The sequence below is a fragment of the Anabas testudineus genome, chromosome 1 (assembly GCF_900324465.2).
Source record: "Anabas testudineus chromosome 1, fAnaTes1.2, whole genome shotgun sequence".
Classification (NCBI taxonomy): Eukaryota; Metazoa; Chordata; class Actinopteri; order Anabantiformes; family Anabantidae; genus Anabas; species Anabas testudineus.
The window spans coordinates 5,902,686-5,918,492 of NC_046610.1; the positions used below are offsets into that span (position 1 = coordinate 5,902,686).

At 40.8% G+C, this 15,807-nt stretch overlaps 2 protein-coding genes across 2 annotated transcripts in view; both read left to right on the top strand.

Moving 5' to 3' along the window:
* Positions 1–15,807, top strand: part of LOC113161449 (NACHT, LRR and PYD domains-containing protein 3-like) — a 50,570-nt gene that overhangs the window by 27,621 nt on the left and 7,142 nt on the right. Inside the window, exon 11 of the mRNA XM_033325990.1 lies at positions 15,538–15,711. Coding sequence (XP_033181881.1) covers positions 15,538–15,711 — 174 coding nt within the window. The remainder of the gene's footprint in view (positions 1–15,537; positions 15,712–15,807) is intronic.
* On the top strand, positions 4,777–6,015 carry LOC113161505 (serine/threonine-protein kinase PLK1-like). Its single transcript, XM_033325992.1, has 2 exons — positions 4,777–5,176; positions 5,299–6,015. Exons 1-2 carry the CDS (start codon positions 5,024–5,026, stop codon positions 5,491–5,493), a joined length of 348 nt encoding a protein of 115 aa, XP_033181883.1. The 5' UTR covers positions 4,777–5,023; the 3' UTR covers positions 5,494–6,015.

Sequence of the window (15,807 nt, forward strand, 5' to 3'; positions counted from 1 at the left end):
GAAACGGTGACAGAAACTTACTTTTTCTTTCCACTATGTGACTAAATTTGTTTCCAATACAAATGGAGTTTGTTACATTGGTATGTACAAAAAACATCACCACCAAATCTGTGTGTGTGTGTGTGTGTGTGTGCGTGCAGACTGTCAGGCTGTCTGATCACAGAGGAAGGCTGTGCTTCTCTGGTCTCAGCTCTGAGCTCCAACCCCTCCCATCTGAGAGAGCTGGACCTGAGCTACAATCATCCAGGAGACTCAGGAGTAAAGCTGCTGGGTGCTGGACTGAAGGATCAACAGTGGAGTCTGGACACTCTCAGGTATGGAGAGTTGTGCTGCAGCCAGAGACAGCGTTAATAATAATAATAATTATTATAATTATAATAATTTATTCATTAAAATATAAATTGACCAATAATACACAGCAGCTAGATAGTGTAATGGTAAGATCATGGAGGAGACTGGGGCTCAAATAACAAATGAGTAAGAGTAAATCTAAGATGAGAACATGAGATATAACTGTCTGTAAATGGACTGTAGTCCTCTGTGGTACCTGGTTACTCCACTAAGCTGCACCTCTCTGATTAATTAGACAAATTCATTAGAAGAGAAGAGAACAGAGGAGCTCAGTGCATCAGTAGAGGTCCCCCAGCAAACTAAGTCTATAGCAGCATAAATAAGAGATGGTTCAGAGTCACCTGATCCAGTTCTAACTAAAATCTTCATCAAAAAGGAAAGTTTTGAGTCTAGTCTTAAAATTAGAGATGATGTACTTGTACACAGAGTACATGTATGTTGAGCTCCTTTCATTTACTCTCCATTTTCCAGCTTTCTGTGTTGTCACATTAGTTTGGCTGGTGACAGAGTGAGACTGAAAGCAGGTGTCTGACACCAAAACTGACATGAAATAGGGAATTCAAATCTTTCCTCTCTGTTTCATTGAGTTCTGAGTTTAGGACTGTAATTAACCTGTTTGCTGAATGTCCATCTCTACAGAATCAGTAAACAGTGTGTATGAGAGCCGTGTAATATCTATGTTTATATACTATAAGAGAATGTGCTGCTCTGACCCCTCTCCTCCTTTCAGGTTGGAGCCTTGTGGAGACCGATGGTTGAGACCAGGTCTGAGGAAGTGTAAGTGTGTTTTTAATGAGATTAATGAAAACAAAGCAGCAACATTCAACCATCTTCAAACTGTCACATCACTCATTCAAATCACTGATGTCACAAAGTCTCATCAAACTGATGATAGATTAATAACTGCAGCTGGATTGTGTCTTGTTCTCTCCATCAGATTTCTGTCAACTCACAATCGACACAAACACAGTGAACAAAAACCTACGACTGTCTGACAACAACAGGAAGGTGACTTGGGTGAAGGAGGATCAGTCATATCCTGATCATCCAGACAGATTTGATCAATTACGTTACCTACTGTGTAGTAATGTTCTGACTGGTCGCTCTTACTGGGAGGTTGAGTTGAATAAAGGGGTTGATATAGCTGTGTGTTATGGAAGAATGAACAGGAAAGCAGACAAAAGGGACAAAGACTATTGGTTTGGAGTAAATGATCATTCCTGGGGTCTGATCTGCTCCAGTGACAGTGGTTACTGTGTCAGACACAACAATACAGAAAATCATTATATCTCCTCTGTGTCCTCCTCTGATGACAGAGTAGGAGTGTTTGTTGAATATCCTGCTGGCACTCTGTCCTTCTACAGAGTCTCCTCTGATAAACTGATCCACCTCTACACCTTCAGAACCACATTCACTGAACCTCTTTATGCTGGGTTTGCGGTCTGGTCTAGTGGCTTTTTGTCTCTGTGTACACCGTAGTACTGAGAGTGTCTCATAATTCAGTCTATTTCACTCACACACTGTACATATATGATATGGTGTGAGACTGAACCAACATTAGCTCGGGTTCATTTAGCCGTAGTAAGTGATTAATATGTTACATATATTCATATGATACTAATAGTTGAATAGCATGTTTCACAGAGACTAGGGTCGGTATATATTTCAGTGTAAGGCAACATGACCATATAAGACAAAGGTCATAGGCACAAGGGATGTTTATTATAGGACGCAGAGACTAAGATGTTAAGCACAGGGTCCATTGAGTGCTCTGTATGATAACCATCACAGGATAAGGGTCATCTGCACAGGGTCCATACTTGAGTGGTCATCAAACAGACGAAAGGTGATCACCTCGGGGTCTAACAACACTCAGGTTTATGGATTAAATCAGTTTCTTTTTGAACCAGCTCTAAATGATTCCTTGTAAACCTTTTCCTCTTCTGGTCCTTTAAAGATGGAAACTGTCCCTATTCGAGAAACTAATTGTTGACGACTTTTTATAAAAACATTTTTCTAGTAACTATCAGCATGTTTTCTCTTTCTCTGAACCTCAGTCCTATGTGTGAAAATGTGTTTGATTTATTGGGTTTGCTCAGTTGCTAATTTCCTAACACTCATTGCTGGTGATGTTGGTACAGATCCATTATTCTCTTCCAGTACTTCAGTTCCAGTTGACCTCAGACTGATGTGTACAGTGTCATTTAGCAGTTTTTATTGGTGCCTTGTTTGTTGAACCATGTGGTTTTGGCCTCATGATAAATATCTATTCCATAGTGTCTAAATATGATGTGATTATTGTGTTTGTGTCTTTTTCTTTAACTTTTCTTTAAGTCACTCTCCAGTCTTTATTGTTTCCTCTAAATTGAGTCCAGATGTTTTTCTCCATCAAACATCAGGAATGAACTGCAGTCAGGGTTCAACTTTCTGATGAATTACTCAGCACTGTTCACTGGGACCAAGCACAAGTCTGAACACAGGACACTCACACGTTTGTCTTTTGTATCATTTAGTTCTTTCAGGGATAGATTCTGAGGAAATGGGCCCATGGGCACAGACAAGGTAATGAGCCCCTCTACCCCCTCTACACAGGACCCCCAGACTGAGATTTTCTGTCTCTGATTGGTGACTCGGCGAGTTCAAAAGTGAAAACTCCAAAGCTCAGTTTTTACTGGATGTTCAACCTGCTTTCTAGTTTTACTGTGTGTCTTCTGGGTGCCAGTAATCATCAGTCTGAACATGGGTATATATTCAATTGTTGCAGTAGCAATCACACAAAAAACTAAATACAGAAGATAGAAGACAGAATAAACTAATAACTTATTATGTATTAATCATCTGTCTGTACAGACAGTACATATAAATATACTGCTGCTATGTTTGTACCAAGTATTACCACAGATCTGTGTCCTTATTTTATCAACAGCATCAAATTCAATAGTCTAAAAATACTTTGTTTTCTTTTTGGAATACATTTGTACTTTAAGTGCACTGTTTGAGCATGTACTTAGTACTTCTAAGAAGCATACCATCTGAGTAGCAGTACCACTTGAAATGTTTTACTCAAGTAGAAGTACTAAGTACATGCTCAAACAGTATGCTTAAATATAAATATATATAGTATGAGTATCATGTTTGTTCTTGTCATCTCTGGTTACAGCTCTGTGGGCTAAACACTAACAGATCTATAATTCTAATCAGAAAGATTAATTGTTTACTGTAATTGTAGATTTAGGGTGACTGTAAATGGAGAATAGTTGTTTTCTTTCCAGTGTGCACACTTCTCAGGGCCGACAGATATAAAGGCGGTCTCTTCTGTTGTACAGTGGAAGTAGTTTAAACTGTAAAAAGACAAGTTTAAGATAAGTACGTTTCACTATTTCATTGTCATACCTGAGACAGGGATGTGGCGGCCTGGTGGCTCAGTGGGTAGATCATTGGCCTTAGATACACAAGGTTCAGGGTTCAAACCCAGTCACAAACACCAGTATGTATATGTATATGTGTATGTAGCTGCCCACTGCTGGTTGGGTTAAATGCAAAGAACCAATTTCATCTGCAACATGTAAAATGTGGCGTTCTGTTAAAAAAATAAAAGCTAACAAACAAATCTGTCAGTTCTGTAGTACAGGATAGGACACACCCAGGCACTCACATCAGGAATGTATCACACTTCCTGGAATGAGTGGTTTCACATGAAGACCAAACACATACATTTTTTTCAACTGGGTGGAAACACGGCACATAAAGAATATTAATGTGCCCGTCTGGTCACTTGGATGCATATTGTAAGTTTCTAAAACACAAACACATGGTAAAGATGCTGTCCCGTCCTGTCAGTTCACTCTCTTCTCTGCTTTGTTTCTCAGGTACACTTTGTTGGTGGGGAAGGGCCCATTTGAGACCTCCTGTCTGAAGGAGACCTACAACCGCATCAAGAAAAACAACTACACCATCCCCTGGGTTAGTTAGAATGATGCTTCACACTGTGCATATAGTCCATATATTGTTTTTCCATGCTCTCATCCTTAATCTGTAACTCTCTGCAGCACATCAACCCAGCTGCGTCCTCTCTCATCATGCGGATGCTGCATGCAGATCCCTCCCAGAGGCCCACTGTCGCCGAGCTGCAAGCTGACGAGTTCTTCACGACCGGCTACGTCCCCTCACGCCACCCCACTACTTGCCTCACTGTGCCCCCAAGGTTCTCCATTGCCCCCTCCACAGCTGCAGAGCTCAGCCAGAGACGCCCACTGACTGCGATTAACAACAAGGGTAATGGTCCGAGCACTACATGAGTGTTTTTACTTTCCTAGATTATTAATTTTAACAAGAGTTTAATTATGTTTTCTCTATTTCCAGCTGGGACAGAGAAGGTGGAATTGAAGGATGAGCCTGTGCAGAGGTGAGATGCTTCAGAAATACTCACTTAGATTCTAAATTGTAAATGTCTCAGATTAAATGGGTACTCCTCTGAGTCGACAAGATGGCAGCTGAATCGTATCTCAGCGTGCGCTCTTACCCTGCTGCTCTCAACAAGAAGGTCAGATGGTGTCTTAATGTTAATTAATCAGATTATTTAAGTGTGTGTGTGTGACTCTTGCTGCTTTAAAAAAGATCATTGTTCTTATTCAGTTGTATTTATTTTCTTTCCCCTCTTAGATAACGTTACATGAGTGAACACCTGTTGAAGGCCGGAGCAAACATGGCCCGACGGGAAGGAGATGAGCTGGCTCGGCTGCCATATCTCTCCCTGTGGTTCAGGACAAAAAGCGCCATCGTCCTGCACCTCACAAATGGCACCGTTCAGATTAATTTCTTCCAGGTTGATATCACCTTTACCTACTTTCATCACACCTGGTTCTTTAGAAACATGACCTTCTGCCATTAGTTGCTCAGCTTTAGGTTTATAGTTTTTAAAACCATGTTTTCATTAAACCCCATCAGGACCACACCAAGCTGATCCTGTGTCCACTGATGGCTGCAGTGACCTACATCGACGAGAAGCGAGACTTCCGTACCTACAAGCTGTCTCTGCTGGAGGAATATGGCTGCAGTAAAGAGCTGTCCAGCCGCATTCGTTATGCCAAGCTCATGGTAGAGAAGCTGCTGGACAGCAAGTCTTCCACCGCTGCACATTAGACCACCTCTACACCCCCTCCAAGTCTCCAGTTATTGGTCTTTAATCACTGGCCTCTTCTTCCTGTATGCAGCCTCTCGGAGGTTGGGACAGACCCTGAAGTTCTTCTGTATTCTACTATTTTATTGAAGGGTCTCAGTGGAATGATTGTTGTCGACAAACATGTACGACCGCCGTCAGCACATCAGATGGGTTGAGCCTGTACGTTCAGTACAAGACTGAAAGGAAAATGTGCACGTTCAGTGTTTTTCTGTGTTCAGATTCATCATCCTCTCTGCTCAGGCTGCTTTAGTTTGCATTTGTTCATGTCTCGGTAATGTTTTCAACCTGTGGACAAATGTCAGGACTGGATGTGGAAAAAGCTTCTCTGGTGTCTGTTTTATCTGTTGTATGTAGAGAAATGGACCATGTTAATATGTCTTCATCATGTACATTCTTCCTGTAGTTTTACTCTTTTTATAAGTCTATATTAGATGTCTTGTCTCTTTCAACAACATGTACAAACATGTACATACTGCTGAATATGAATATGTGCTGTAAAGATGGTTTAATTTTTACTCACGTTAAATAAAGATTCTTGAACAAGACAAAATAAGGAAACACTTTTAGTTGCATTTACTTCATTTATATCAGCTTTTGCTGCTTTATGCCTGCACATTAAGTTAGTTTGAAAGTTCATTCGTGACCAGTGAAACTGTTCTTGACCAACCAGTCACAATCTAACACAGGTTGATATGTGGAGAGTGTTTCTAATGATTGATGCTGACTTCTTTAAATCTTACTGCTCCTCTTAGCCTCAGGAATCATTTCCAGGTTAGGTCAGTTTGTTAGAATAAAAATAGTAAAACAGTTGTGATTATCAAAGTTAACCCTCCATGTGGGAGACCAGGGTCCGAATCCTGGCTGTGGCCTACCTCCAGTAGGGGTCCTTAGAAAAGACCTCCTTACACTTACCCTGTCTCTGCCTTGTACCTTGTGCCAAATGACTAAATGTAATGTAATTCAAGTAATAATTGTCATTCTAAATTAGATTTAATCAAAGAATCCTCTACATACAGTCTTGCAGACTTTGGGTATTGTAATTTGTTGAGGGAAATTTCACCCCATGCTTCCTGATACACCTGACAAACAATCAAGTTGCTTCATATACAACAGTTCAGTAGGGTTTTACAAACATTTCAGAGATGGTGGCCAATGGATGAACTTTTACCAATGAGTTATTGAACAGCAACAAACATCTGTATTGATCTTTTTCACATTAGACACAGATTAGGCTTCTTGATTATTTTAGTACTGACAACATGGTTTTGGTCGACCACAGCAGTGTAAACACAAAAAATTTTATGTACAATAAATTATCAAAACTTTGGACAAATGTACTTTTCTTTGACGTTCAAGTTTCTCTGACTTAGACCGACCACACTGGAGCTGTTAACATCAGCTTCACACAACCTGCAGAAAACACAGGAGCAGGAGGAGGAGTGAATTATCTGTTTCATGAATGCACCATCTACACAGACACACAGAGTTTCTAATCTTTTATGTCTTTGGTAAAACACTACAGTGTAGTAGTCAGCCGGACCAATTATAGGGTTGCAACGTTATTTTTAGGTCATTGTTTTTTATTAGCATCACGCTATTTGCAGTTTTTGAGAGAATTGACCTCCAGCTTCTCTGAACTGGACTTCAATAAGTCCAAGTACAGGTTCTGACTTACTGATGATCACCTTCAATCCGTACTGAGGGTCTCAGCTGCTTCCTCCCTAAAGACAAATGTGGCTCGACTATAGCAGCAAGGAGTAGACAAGAGAATCCATGTTCACAAGAACAGTTGATGTTCTTCAATGTTCAATTCATGTTCAGAAGAAGCTTAAAAGTTAAAGAACTGTTAATACAGACACTTGAATCTGAATACAGCAGATATAGAAGACTGAAGAAACCACATATAGTCGCCGACTAGAGGAATGTAATTATTATTATTATTTTCATTTTTATTATTTTATTTATTTCTTACGTATTTATTTTCTTATAACGTTTTTTATGTTTCTATTTATTTTGTATTTAAAAAAAAAAAGAGATTTGAGAAGATAGGATTTTTTTTTTTTTTACTTTTCTTGTGGAAAACCTGATGCGGCCCGGCCTCACCCAGACTCTGCTTCCCGCGGCCCCCAAGTAAATTGAGTTTGAGACCCCTGTCCTAAGTCTTATGTGTCCGCCTGTCTTCCTGTGTGTCTAGTAAGTTTAGTCTTTGTCTAAATATAACCCAATTTTGTCTCAGTAGTTTTTTAGTCAGTTTTGCTGAAATGCACAGTACTTGTGTTTTATCCACCAGTATTTTCTCTCATTATAAGTCATAACTAACACTATATCCCTAATGCTTTCATACATTACACATTTGTATAAATAACAGATCACATTTTAGGAGAATATTCTCTCACAGTTAACAAATGTTGCAGGAATGGAGATTGTACAGATTTGGGTAAATGTACCGGTGTGTGACCCAGTATTACAGAGAAGTTCTGCTCTGGTAAGGCGCAGACACGTATGGTTGAACCTCCACTGTGGCATCAGCTGTGGCTCTGAGCCCTCTGAGTTTGTCCAAGGTTGTCGTCTTCCTCAGCGTCTGTTCCACTGCTGCTGTAGACAAAGATAACAAATTTATTACTTACATAAACACTTAACTGACACTGGAACAGACTCAAAACTTCTCCAAAGGATTCATACTCAACCTAATGTCGATGGTTGACAGGATTCAGATGTTTGTGGTGCTGTGGCTGCTGACTGTATCTGAGCACTGCATTCATCTATCAGTTCTTTCACTGCATTGTCAAGAATTGGAGGTACTGCCAAAGGCCAAGACCTTGAACCTGGGGTCCAACAGGGCTGCTTTAGTCTGACTGTAGGGATGATTTTTGACGCAGTGACAACTTTTTCCTCTCATATTTCTACAGTGGGGCCTCTTTAATGGGCTCTGCTGTGTGTGTTTCAGGAAACTTCAGAATCCCCGATACAGCAGTGGACAGCTTGATGAGCTGACAGCAAGATGTGCCTCTATGTTAATCGAGGTCCACATGTGTGATGTTAGATTCACAGAGTCAACTTTCCAGTCCAACTTAACAAAGAAACTGCATTTAGATATTTATTAAATTCATGTTATGTCTGAAGAAAATATTTGATGTACTGCAGACACTGTGATATCAAAGCCAGTAGAAGCCAAAAGTTATTTAACAAAAATATGCTAAATGATTATATCTAAATAAATGATGTGAATAAACTAGATTAAAAATACCTTGTCTAGGCACAGCTGAGGTCCCAGATCAGGATGCTTAGCAGGGAGGTGTCATAGCATCGATGATGTGTTGTTGCAAAATGCCAGATGTTGATTGTAAAGGTGCATTTCACTACATTGGGCTCCCAAACAAGTTCTTATACAATATGATAATGTAATATTCTTTTACATGGTCACTTAGATACCAGCTTAAAAAGTGTGTTTCAAGAGGGAAGTGAAACAGGAAGTGTTTTCAGCCTGTGGTAGAGTCAACCAGGAAGAAGACAGCGAATGTGCTTGTGAACAGAGAAGGGCACACGTTTCGAAGCTTCGTCCAATACAACAAAAAATTCTGAATCTTCTCTGTTTATCATTAGAGGTGAGTATCTACAACTTCCAGCACAAACAGCAGCTTTAATGCTGCTAGACAAGTTGGAAACTGTCAGTCTTTACGGCAGCTTCTTGTCTCAGTCCCCTGCTCTGTGGTTTGGTGGTACTTCATCCTTCATCCACTGGACTCAGGACTGGGGTCTGTAGTTGGACCTCTGGGAGAATTATTACAGATTAAACAACTCAAGTAATTAGTGCAGTAAAGTACATCACTTATCAAAATAATAGTATCATGTTTCATTCTATCCATTACATTTGATAAAATACTTTTTACGTTTACTCCACTACAGAGGAAATATTGTACTATTTAATTTACTAAATTTATTACACATCTACTTTGAAGATACAGATTGTTAATAGAAACTATAGAAAAATAGAAAAAATCAGCTGATCTGTGATGTAGGTAGGATAGGTGTAAAGGAATGTTTCATGTTGTTACTGAACTAAGGGCCTGAGTTACAGGTTTCTCTGCTGCTGCACTGGAGCTGTTGCTGCTGTGGTTTTTCAAAAGTAGATTTTCGTATCTGTTCGGGACTCACATAAATGAACCCCCACCCCCCTCTGCAAACACTGCACATATGTACAGGAATCATTGGTGTAGATTGTTCTACAGCAAACTGATGATTCTCAGTCATTTACAGAGCTACAGTGTAGTAAGTCTGTTTGTAGAAACTCTGTTTAGACTTTGATTTGACTGAGGCACGGAGGAAGTTTACTGTACATGCAGTTTTTAAAGTTCATGATTCTCCATGATTTTCTCAGATAACACAGATGATCAGATTATTTTTCTCTGTTTATCTCTAAATGTTGTTTAGTGGTGGAAAAGTTACTGAAGTATCAGCGTCAGTGAAAATGAGTGAGTGTAAATGTTGGTCCATCATCCTGTGTGTGCTGCAGCTTCATGCCTCCATCTAGTGGACTGATAGTAGAAGTGGAGCAGCTGATGGCAGCTTCCTCTGACTGCATTTAACTGACTGTGATATGAAAGAGTCAAGAAGAGCCAAACAGTGGAGGAGCAGCTGATCTTTGTCCAGGAGAAATGATGGAAAGGAGGATTTCAGTTTTCACTGCACATCGATGATTTGTGTTTCCTCTTCACATGAAGGTAGAGTGTGTGTGAGCTGAGGTGGATTCAGCATCATGGATCAGTGTGAGGACAGAGAGGAGGGAGTCCCTCCCTGTAAAACCACTCTGTGTGGGGACCATGAGAGCCAGACCAAAGCTCAGAGGTGAGATGACTGAGACCCTCGGACTGATTCTGTCTCCAAGTCTCATCTAGAATTGAATATTTCATCAGGACATTTTTATTATTCTTTTGATTATATTTGTCATGTATGAAGGAAACTTTAACTGAACATGTGAGCGTCACCAAAGTTATTTCTCTATCAGGTCTCATCATAGACCAGAATCTCCTGGACCAGGACCTGAACCCAGCTGTGTGTCCGTCAAGAGCGACTTTTCAAAGGATTTTGATATTGATTTCAAACAGCAACCTTCATCAGTCACAAAGTAAGTTGTTGTGAGTTTAAAATCAGTCTGAATAATATGATGTAAACTTTCTCTGATGATAAATTGTTGTGTTCTTTCGATTTCTGGATATTTCTGATGTGAGTAAGTTGATTTCTGTTTGAAGGAGAAGCTTTCTTCACTATTCTTCCAGCAAACACTCTGATCATGGATCAAATCTCCATCCAGCCAGTAGCTAAACCACTGATGTGTAGAGCAGGAGTCTCAAACTCAATTTACCTGGGAGCCGCGGGAAGTAGTGTCTGGGTGAGGCTGGGCTGCATCAGGTTTTCCACAAGAAAAGCTTTGTTTAAAAAAGATTCCTATCTTCTCAAATCTATTTATTTATATTTTTAATACAAAATAAATAAATAAATAAAATATTTATAAGAAAATAAATCAGTAATAAATAAATAAAATAATAATTATAATTATGAAAATAATAATGATTAGATTCCTCTAGTCTGCGACTGTATGTGGTTTCTTCAGTCTTCTATTTCTGCTGTATTCAGATTCAAGTGTCTGTATTAACAATTCTTTAAGCTTTAACCTTCTTCTGAACATGAATTGAACATTGAAGAACATCAACTGTTCTTCTAAACATGGATTCTCTTGTCTACTCCTTGCTGCTATAGTTGAGCCACATTTGTCTTTAGGGAGGAAGCAGCTGAGACCCTCAGTACGGATTGAAGGTGATCATCAGTAAGTCAGAACCTGTACTTGGACTTATTGAAGTCCAGTTCAGAGAAGCTGGAGGTCAGTTCTATCAAAAACTGAAAATAGGGCGATGCTAATAAAAAACAATGACCTAAAAATAACGGTGCGCCCCTATAATTGGTCCGGGTTACCGGGGATTGGTAATGTCCCGCTGAGTAGCAACTTAAAAAACTAATTTTTTTTAAGGGTTGTGAACGCAGCACTGGGACGAATGTCCGCGTGAGCTTCATAGAAACGAGGCTGAAAACTCTCCATGGCAACGCTGCTGTCACTCATCGAGAAATGTTTCTCTGATTGGATTAAGCCCGGCTGATGTCCCGCCCCCGAGACCCATATACCTCAACGTGATTGGTTGGTTCGTTCAGCTCCGCACCAACTCTGTAACATAAAACTCGAGGGCCGCACTAACATTAAACCTTCAAATGAAGGCGGGAGAAACAAGTTATTGTCCCGCGGGACGCGAGTTTGAGACCCCTGCTGTAGAGGGTCTCAGGGGGCTGCTCCTCCTGCTCCTGACCTGCAGTCAGACGTCAAAGGAAGCAGCTGAACACCACAAACTTTGAACTCTGATCAAATCTTTGTGATTAAAGTTCTCAAAATGAAGATTTTGGTACAAATGTCTTAAATAATCTTCACTTCCTGAACTTTAGTTCTAATGTTGTTGAAGTCAGTGTAGAGGACTGTTTGTCCCCAGTGTCAGTACCAGAGCTGACGTTTGAAGATTCATTTAGAAACCATGAACTAATAAATTAATGAAGTTTTTCACACCATGGTCTGTTTGGGGACCATGAGAGCCAGGCTCAAAGGTGAGATGACTGAGACCATCGGACTGATTCTGTCTCCAAGTCTCATCTACAATTAAATATTTCATCAGGACATTTTTACTATTCTTCTGATTCTACTCAGTGTGATGAACCATCTTAATTGAATACGTTCCAGCAAGGCGAAAACACCACCATCATGTAAAATGTCTTCTGCCCTGCATCTCTCCAAACCTCTTACTTATACTTCACAGGGCCCCCCCTCACATAACATTCCTGAGGAACTATGCATGTGTACCATATAGAAAACACAAATTTCTCTACCCATAGGTTGACTGTTTAGGCCATTAGTTTTCACTACAGTCCCTTGTAGATCACTTTTTACAACCTTGTGATCCAAGGCCTATCACTCTATTCATGTGCTTTCTGTGAACCCTTGTTCTATTTAGTATCTATTACATTCTTTTAAACTAAAGTTTCCCTATTCTCCCACATTATTTTCTTCATCTATGAAGGAAACTTTGACTGAACATGTGAGCATCTCCAAAGTAGTTTTTCTATCAGGTCTGCCCAGTACAACCAGTCTGATCCAAGCAGACTCTGTCTCTAGATGCCTTGATCCAACAATTCAAAGATATCTGTTGTTCAGAGCTGCTGAGACTAAACCAAAGTGACTGGTGACAGTAAATCTTCACCACTACAGGGAGTCTCTGATTCACTGCTCACATCAAATCTGTCTTCATGGACCTTTACCTTGTGTGTGTCTCTGTGTGGACAGACATACTGTGAACTAATTCTTGATGATTCCTCCACAGAGTGGACCTGGAGAGCTCAGAGGTTCCCAGTGGTCAGTCTGCCCAGCAGCATCCAACACAGCTGGACTCCATATTTCTGGTCTGTACATGTCCAACTACTACTTTTCCATCTGTTGTGTCCCCAATCTCCATGCTGCACTTTTTAGACCAGTGGATCGTCAGTCTGTCCAACATAGATCTGATGTTTGGCTCCATGATTGGAGTTTGTTTGTGTCATTCATGTAGTTTTCTGTTCCAGCTGCTGGAGGAGAACATTGTCACTTTTGTGAAGAACGAGCTGAAGAAGATCCACAAGGTTCTGAGTCAAGATTACCCACAATACTTAGAGAGTCGGAGGGAGGATGAGGAGGTGCTGGGTGGAGAGGATGAAAAGCAGAGGAGGAGCAGCAGAGAGGCATTTCTGAAGATCACACTGAACTTCCTGAGGAGAATGAAGCAGGAGGAGCTGGCTGAGTGTCTGCAGAGCAGTAAGAGGATTTCTCTAAACATTTAACATCATGGACAAATGAGACATTTACTGAGAGCTGAAGATGTGGAGTGTTAATATGTTGAAATGTGAATGATTTATGGTCATGAAACTGTCAAACTTTGTTTTAGAAATTATATTGATCATGTTTTTGTGGTTTTGTTCAGGAACTGATGCTGCAGTTTGTCAGAGTGAACTTAAATCTAATCTGAAGAAGAAGTTCCAGTGTGTGTTTGAGGGGATCGCTAAAGCAGGAAACCCAACCCTTCTAAACCAGATCTACACAGAGCTCTACATCATAGAGGGAGGGACTGGAGGGGTCAATGATGAACATGAGGTCAGACAGATTGAAACAGCCTCCAGGAAACCAGGGAGACCAGAAATAACAATCAGACATGAAGACATCTTAAAAGGCTCACCTGGAAGAGAGGAACCAATCCGAACAGTGATGACAAAGGGAGTGGCTGGTATTGGGAAAACAGTCTTAACACAGAAGTTCACTCTGGACTGGGCTGAAGACAAAGCCAACCAGGACATACAGTTCATATTTCCATTTACTTTCAGAGAGCTGAATGTGCTGAAAGAGAAAAAGTTCAGCTTGGTGGAACTTGTTCATCACTTCTTTACTGAAACCAAAGAAGCAGGAATCTGCAGGTTTGAAGAGTTCCAGGTTGTGTTCATCTTTGACGGTCTGGATGAGTGTAGACTTCCTCTGGACTTCTACAACAATCAGATCCTGACTGATGTGACAGAGTCCACCTCAGTGGATGTGCTGCTGACAAACCTGATCAAGGGGAACCTGCTTCCCTCTGCTCGCCTCTGGATAACCACACGACCTGCAGCAGCCAATCAGATTCCTTCTAAGTGTGTTGACATGGTGACAGAGGTCAGAGGGTTCACTGACCCACAGAAGGAGGAGTACTTTAGGAAGAGGTTCAGAGATGAGGATCAGGCCAGAAGAATCATCTCCCACATCAAGACATCACGAAGCCTCCACATCATGTGTCACATCCCAGTCTTCTGCTGGATCACTGCTACAGTTCTGGAGGATGTGTTGAAAACCAGAGAGGGAGGCGAGCTGCCCAAGACCCTGACTGAGATGTACATCCACTTCCTGGTGGTTCAGTTGAAACTGAAGAACATGAAGTATGATGGAGCAGTTGGGACAGATCCACACTGGAGTCCAGAGAGCAGGGACATGATTGAGTCTCTGGGAAAACTGGCTTTTCAGCAGCTGCAGAAAGGAAACCTGATCTTCTATGATTCAGACCTGACAGAGTGTGGCATCGATATCAGAGCAGCCTCAGTGTACTCAGGAGTGTTCACACAGATCTTTAAAGAGGAGAGAGGACTGTACCAGGACAAGGTGTTCTGCTTCGTCCATCTGAGTGTTCAGGAGTTTCTGGCTGCTCTTCATGTCCATCTGACCTTCATCAACTCTGGAGACAATCTGCTGACCGATAAACAGTCAACATCTTTGGAGTCCAATCTTGTCAGTCCTGAACTAGAACATCTCCACCAGAGTGCTGTGAACAAGGCCTTACAGAGTCCAAATGGACACCTGGACTTGTTTCTCCGCTTTCTTCTCGGTCTTTCACTGCAGACCAATCAGACTCTCCTACGAGGTCTGCAGACAAACACAGGAAATAACTCAGAGATCAATCAGGAAACAACTGAGTACATCAAGAAGAAGATCAAAGAAATTCCCTCAGCAGAAAAAAGCATCAACCTGTTCCACTGTCTGGATGAACTGAATGATCGTTCTCTAGTGGAGGAGATCCAACAGTACCTGGACTCAGGAAGTCTCTCTACATATAAACTCTCTCCTGCTCAGTGGTCAGCTCTGCTCTTCATGTTGGTGTCATCAGGAAAAGACCTGGATGTGTTTGATCCATTTAAATACTGTTCATACTTTTCAGAGGAGGATTTTCTGTTTGTGCTGGGAGTCGTCAAAGTCTCCAAGAAAGTTGTGTAAGTGTAAAGATAGTGAAATTTATTTATTAAATCCACAACTACTGTATTTTAACAACAGAACAGAACTTCTTACTTGTTTTCTTGAATTACAACGGATTTCATTATATTTTAACACAAATGTTGTCGTCTTATACATCACTGTTTTTCAGACTGAGTGCCTGTAACCTCTCAGAGAGCAGCTGTGAAACTCTGTCCTCAGTTCTCAGCTCCCAGTCCTCTATTCTGAGAGAACTGGACCTGAGTAACAACAACCTGCAGGATTCAGGAGTGAAGCTTCTGTCTGTTGGACTGAAGAGTCCAAACTGTAAAGTGGAAACTCTCAGGTCAGATCAAGTTTCTGTTTTAAATAATTGGAGAGATTTTAAATGTCCAAAACTGCTGACATCAGAGAGACTCAAGCAAATTAAAATCTGAAGTTT

Coding starts and splice junctions, on each gene's coding strand:
- LOC113161505 (XM_033325992.1), top strand. CDS start 5,024: ATGAGTGAACACCTGTTGAAGGCCGGAGCAAACATGGCCCGACGGGAA. Junction 5,177..5,298: donor TTCAGATTAATTTCTTCCAG/GTTGATATCACC, acceptor AAACCCCATCAG/GACCACACCAAGCTGATCCT.